The sequence below is a fragment of the Rhincodon typus genome, chromosome 31, assembly GCF_021869965.1.
Source record: "Rhincodon typus isolate 14 chromosome 31, sRhiTyp1.1, whole genome shotgun sequence".
Classification (NCBI taxonomy): Eukaryota; Metazoa; Chordata; class Chondrichthyes; order Orectolobiformes; family Rhincodontidae; genus Rhincodon; species Rhincodon typus.
The window spans coordinates 19,790,597-19,797,458 of NC_063362.1; the positions used below are offsets into that span (position 1 = coordinate 19,790,597).

The 6,862-nt window shown below is 43.9% G+C and overlaps 1 protein-coding gene across 1 annotated transcript in view; it reads right to left on the reverse strand.

Annotated features, from left to right (window-relative positions):
• Positions 1-5,455: 5,455 nt before the first annotated feature.
• Positions 5,456-6,862, reverse strand: part of LOC109914838 (ankyrin repeat domain-containing protein 65-like) — a 14,065-nt gene continuing 12,658 nt past the window's right edge. Inside the window, 1 exon segment of the mRNA XM_048614887.1 lies at positions 5,456-5,884. Coding sequence (XP_048470844.1) covers positions 5,456-5,884 — 429 coding nt within the window.

Consider the following 6,862-nt stretch of genomic DNA (forward strand, 5'->3'; position numbering starts at 1 on the left):
TAGAACGTTGTGTATCGCCCTTAGAACACAGTGTATCTGTTTTAGAATGTAGTGTATCTATTTTAGAACGTTGTGTATCGCCCTTAGAAGACAGTGTATTTGTTTTAGAACGTAGTGTATGTCACTTAGAACACGGTGTATCCTGTTTTAGAATATAGTGTCTCTCCCTTAGAATGTACAGTTTAAAAACTTGATTCCAGTCCTCTTGCTATTTTAACAAAGTCAGTTGTTCCAGTAGAGTTCCAGATCCCTGTTCAAGCACTTCTGGGGCCTTGACAACCTTCTAGTCATATTGATGAAGTCTTCTGCTTTGGAACCTGCACTAACCCCCTGTTGCAAGTTGTTCCACTACAGCTGGCATTTCCCCACAATGTGAAAAATTGCCTGAATATGTTCCACTCACAAAAGGTAAGTCAAATCCAACCTGAGAATTACCACCTCATCCATCGATTCTCCATCATCAGCCAAATGCTGGGAGGTGTCATTGACAGTGCTTGTCAAGCTGCATTTGCTTATCTACTCAGTAATGCTCAGTTTGTGTTCCGCCAGGTCCACTGGCTCCTGACCTTATTACAGCCTTGGTTCAAAATGGACAAAAGAGCTCAATTCTGGAAGAGAGCTGAGAAGGATGGCCCTTGACGTCAAGACAACGTTTCACGGAGTGTGACATCAAGGAGCCCTGGCATAACTGGGGTCAATGGGAATCGGGAAGAAGCTTTCTGCTGTTTGGAGTCATTATTTACCCTGGTTGGAGTCATACCTACCATAAAGGAAGATAGTTGTGATTGTTGGAGGTCAATCATCTCAGCTCCAAAACATCTCTTCAGGAGTCCTTTAGGCTTGACTCCTAGACCCAAACCTCCTCAGCTGTTTGATCAATGACCTTACTTCCATTGTAAGGTCAGAAATGGGGTTGCTGATTGTGCAGTCATCAATGTTCAGCACTGTTCATAACTCCAGAGGTATTGAGGTAGTCTGTGTTCATATCCAGCAAGGCCTGGATAATATCCATGCTTGGGACAATAATAAGTAGTAAATATTGGGGCAGAAGCGCTTCAGCGGAGGCCGCACGGTGCTGGTGGTGTTGCCTGGCAGGGAGAAGGATTGTTTCCATGAAGACCGGTCAGCTTGGCGAACCAACCAATAACTCCAACTGCTTTTCGTCATTTACATAAATGATTTGGATGTGAATATAGGGGGTATGGTCACTAAGTTTGTAGATGACACCAAAACTGGAGGTGCAGTTGACAGCGAAGAAGGTCACCTCAGAGTACAACAGGACCTTGATCAGGTGGGCCAATGGGCCGAGGAGTGGCAGATGGAGTTTAATTTAGATAAATGCATTTTGGGAAGGCAAATCAGGGCAGGACTTATACACTTAATGGTAAGGTCCTGGGGAGTGTTGCTGAACAAAGGCACCTTGGAGTGCAGGTTCATTGTTCCTTGAAAGTGGAGTCGGAGGTAGATAGGATAGTGAAGAAAAGACGTTTTGTATGCTTGTCTTTATTGGTCAGTGCATTGAGTATGGGAGTCGGAAGGTCATGTTGTGGCTTTACAGGACATTGGTTAGGCCACTTTTGGAATACAGTGTGCAATTCTGGTCTCCCTGCTATAGGAAGGATGTTGTGAAATTTGAAAAGGTTCAGAAAAGATTTACAAGGATGTTACTGGGGTTGGAGGGTTTGAGCTATAGGGAGAGGCTGAATAGACTGGGGCTATTTTCCCTGGAGCATCGGAGGTTGAGGGGGCGAATGTTATAGAGGTTTATAAAATCATGAGGGGCATGGATAGGGTAAATAGACAAGATCCTTTCCCTGGGGTTGGGGAGTCTGAAACCACAGAGTATAGATTTAGGGTGAGAGGGGAAAGATTTAAAAGGGACGCCAAAGCGGCAACTTTTTCACACAGAGGGTGGTGTGTGTAGGAAATGAGCTGTCGGAGGAAGTGGTGGAGGCTGGTACAATAACAACACTTAAAAGGCATCTGATTGGTTATATAAATAGGAAGTGTTTGGAGGGATCTGGACCAAATGCTGACAAATGGGACTAGATTAATTTAGGATATCTGGTTGGCATGGATGAGTTGGACCGAAGGGTCTGTTTCTGTGTTGTGCAGCTCTGACTCTGACTCTATCACTACACAAGTGACAGGCAATTACTGTCTTCAACAAGAGAGAATCTAACCATCTCCCCTTGACATTCAGTGGCATTATAATTGCTGAATCCCCCATTGTTAACATCCTGGAGGTTACCTTTGATTAGAAACCAAACTGGACCAGCCACATAAATGTTGTGGCTACAGCAACAGGTCAGGAGCTGGGAAGTTTAAGGCATGTAACTCATCTCCTGAATCTTTAACGTTCACAAAGTACAAGACAGAGTTCAAGAGCAGATGAGAGCAGCTCTAACAACACTCAAGGAAATTGACACCATCCAGGACAATGCAGCCTGCTTGACTGGCACCACATCTACCATCTTTAACATTCACTTCCTCCACCACCAGCACCAAGTGGCAGCTGTGTGTACCATTTATAAGATGCACTGCAAGAACTCACCTCGACTCCTTTGACAGCACCTTCCAAACCGGTGACCTCTACCACCCAGAAGAACAAGGGCAGCAGATACATGGAAGCACCACCACTTGCAAGTTCCCCTCCACTTACCAGCCTGACTGGGAAATATATCAGTGTTCCTTCACTGTTATTGTGTTAAAATCCTGGAACTCCCTTCCCACTTGTACTGTTGATGTACTTACATCTCAAGAACTGCAATAGTTCAAGAAGGAAGTCCACTACCACCTTCTCCAGGGCAATAGATAATGGCCTGGCCAGCCATGCCTACTTTCCTGAAAGAATTAAAAATGGGTGTGCTCCCTTTAAAAAAAAAGCCAAAAACCTCTCTGTGTAATAAGCAAAGTGACCAACTCTTGGGTTAAATGAAGGGACAAGTTGGTATGGAGGTGGAGATCGGGACAAAAACAGTGCCAACTGTCAGTTTGGAAGCAGCCTTCCCAAGATGCTACTTTGGGAAGACCTGACCTGCAACATCAGAGAAAAAGCCAAAATATGGAATGGTCCCAGAAAATCTGGTACAGTTAGTTGTTCAGCCTGTAGTTTCAGTTCCTGCTTTGTAAATTTTACATTAAAAACATAATTGTTGTCTTGATCTTAACTGGCTCAAAAATCCCCAAACTCTTGCTAGTTCCTAACTTATAGAAGTAAGCCTTTCAACCCCTGATCTGACCTAGAAAATAAGCAGCCCCTTGAATGTTGCTCCCCAGTTCACACACAAAAAATAAACAGCCTGCTGCACAAGATAAGCTTTCCCACAAAAAGAACATGAATGAAAACCATGGAATTAACTTCATATTACTGCATCACTTCTGGTTCCTCTCAGTATAAACTGTCTTCTCAAATGCAGTGAGTTCGAAGTGTGTGAGGGTTAATGTTCACTGCTACACTCATGAGGGAACTTTGCACAACATTTTTTTTTGTGTGTGTTAGTTTCTACAGGCAATCTCCAGGCTTGATTTGTCACTGGGAGCTGGGGTCATGAAGGAGAAAGGAGCAACCATTTAAAAACAGTCTTAGACTTCAAAAGGCTGCAATTGTTTTAGTGAGGTGTTTCTGCATTTCTAAAGGCTATTTTAAAATGGCTGCCAAAACTCCATCCAGCATGACAAGTGTGGAGTAGGAAATGGAATCTGAAAGCAAGTGATGAAGTAACACAACACTTAAGTTCTTCATTTGGTTGGAAGGAAGAGAGTGCTGCCTTGTTTGCTGCTCCAGAGGATACTACAGCAGTTTGACTGGCAAGATATAACTCCAAACTTAATGCATTTGTATACAGCTGGACTGATAACAGATATGGAAGTCAATGGCATTTTAAAGTGGCCAAGATTGACACATCTTACAATTTAATTTACAAGATTCATGGCCTATTTGGATACATTACAAAGTGTTTGCTGGCTGTGTGTTTACTGCCAACATCAATTACACAAGCTTGTAGTTCTTTCATTGCTGACCATATATCTCCACATGGCATGTATTGTAGTGTGACTAATCTAAAATCAGATGATGTGGCACACTTTACACCTAAATTCTTATTTCACATATTAACTTGTAAAACAATCTCTCTGTGATGCAAACTTGCAAAGTGATTATTATGGACTGCAGCTATAGTTCAGGCCTATTGTTAGCCATGTGTTCTTCCACTAACAGTGTGTATGATCAATAGCATATGGTCAATGGGACTCGGATTGATGGTTTTCAGAAAGTAATACAGAGGGGAATGAGAGGAAGAACTTAATTTATACAGTGAGCAGTAATGACCTCAAACCTTAGAGGGTGGCACAGTGGTTAGCACTGCTGCCTCACAGTGCCAGGGACCTGGGTTCAATTCCACCCTTGGGCAAGTGTCTGTGTGGAGTTTACACATTCTGCCCATGTCTGCATAGGTTTTCTCCGGGTGTTCCGGTTCCCTCCGACAGTCCGAAAATGTGCAGGTGAGGTGGATTGCCCATACTAAACTGCCCTGTAGTGTTGGAGATGTGCAGGCCAAGTGGGTTAGCCATGGGAAATGCAGGGTTACAGGGATGGGGTGGCTCTAGTTACAGTGTCCTTCGATGTATCGATGTGGACTCGATGGGCTGAATGTGCTGCTTCTTCATTGCAGGGATTCTACGATTCTAACTCACTGTCTCTGAGGTGGGTATTGGAAGCAGAGACAATGATATCAAAAAGAAATTGGAGGAAATGGTCTTGATGGTGCAAATGGCCTGTATCTGTTCCATTATGACTCGATGTGAAGACGCTTCTGCTGACACCAACAGTGAGGTCAGACCTCAGTAGTAAGAAGGATGTATCTCAGAGGCTGCTCCACATGAGTTTGAGGGAACAGCACTAGGTAAGTTGAAGGATAAGGGTGAGAAGGAACAGGGGGCTGAAGAGGTGAATGCAAGTTCAGAAACACAACAGGGCATTGACACTGGACAGGTAAGGAACAATCCCATTCCTTCTTCAAGAGAAAGGATCCTTCAGCAGATAACAGCTCAAGTGGAAGCCATTTTAATCATCTAGACTGTGAGAAGCCCTCACTCATGCCAAAAATCATCAGACTGCCCTGCTTTCTTCCAATGAGCTCATCACAAATTTTACTCTGTCGCAATGGTGCCAAGTTGCATTGGGGTGAGACTCCATTCAATGGTGGGTGTGGACTATTTAGAACGAGGTGTGGTGTTGCACTGGGGAATGTGATACAAGGGCCAATGGTGTAGAAGCTATGTAGCTGCGTACGCTGGTGCATTACACAAGGTATCTGTATTCAATCTATGCTACTGAGGACTACACGAGGAAGAGTATGATTGTGTACAAGGTATAGCATTGTACACAGTACAGTGGATTTTTGAAGGTGTACAGAGTGTGACATTATTTTTAGTATAAAACCAGAAGCTAGTATCATTTTCGCATTTCAGAAATGGTTTTTCCAAATAAGCCAGAAGACTTTTCCAAGGCATGTGCTGATGCTACAGTGAGAGGAGTTTCATCCCATTGATTAGTGGCTTCCATATTTGCCCCTTTGCTTAGCAGGAGGTGGATGGTCTGCTCATGCCCCTTCTCGGTGGCCAGGTGGAGTGGAGTTTTCTGCAGCCAGCCCTGGGCTTCAATGTCAGCTCCATGGTTTATTAGATATTCTACAACTGTAGTGTCACCTCTCTCTGCTGCTCGGTGAAGCCCTGTCATCTTCAAGCTGTCTCTGATGTCCACACTGATCCCTCTTTATGTCAGCACTTCCATTATTCGGAGATGACCCCTCACTGCTGCAGCTTGAAGAGCAGAAACTCTATTACTGTCTACAGCTCCACGTGCAAGTAAGTCTGTGATTACCTACAGGAAACAAAGAACAAAGCATTATGCTCTAAGTAGTGTCTCTGCTGAACTTTATAGAGAAATGCTATATACAATGGTTAAAGCACAAAATGAGGCTTTACCAGTCCATTTTGGCTCTCTGCAATTAGTCTTACTCATCCCTTCCACAACAGCTCCTCCCCCACCCTATCCTAATCCAAACTTTTTTGCAGTTGCTTAGCCATTCCCTTTTGGAAGTTTCAGTTGTACCTGACTTCACCTGGGGCAGTGGTAGAAATTATGGATGTGGTATTCTCCTGGCCTGGACCCCTGACCCAGCTCCAAAGCAATGCCCAGCCTCAATCTGAGCCTAGCAGGTCCCCCTGAAGCCGAGGGCCTGTACATGCCCCTCCCACCAACTTCCCCCTGCCCTGGTCCCTGTCTCAACCATTCTCTCTGGTTGTTCATTCCAGGTCCCTAACGCTTTATCTCCACATCCATCCAATGAGTGCAAAAAGAACACAATGATGTCAGATTTTATTATCTGATGTAGAAGTAGGACTGGGAATGTAAGGGAATTAGGAGCAGGTGTAAGCTAGTCAGGTTATAGTCTCAATTCCACTTTCCTGTTTGCCTTGTCTAGCAAAAACCTAACTCTTCAAAATGAAATTCAATGACCCTGCCTTTCCTGCTAACTGCAGTTGAGAATTTCGCAAACTAACAACTCTCAAAAAGCATCCAATCTCCTTGTCTCTGTGTTAAAATGCAAACCCCTTATGTTTAGATTGTCTTCTAATTCAGATCTCCTACAAAGAGGAAGCATCCTCTGTCATGTCCCTCAGATTGCCTCACATTCATCTAAACTGCAATGGGTGTAGGCTCAACATGTTCAATCTTTCTTCATACGATAAGCCTTTCATCCCAGGAATGAGTAAAGGGAATCTTCTTTGATCTGCATCTAATACAGCTGTATCTCTGTTAAATAAGGAGAACAAAACTATAGATAACAAGGTGTAG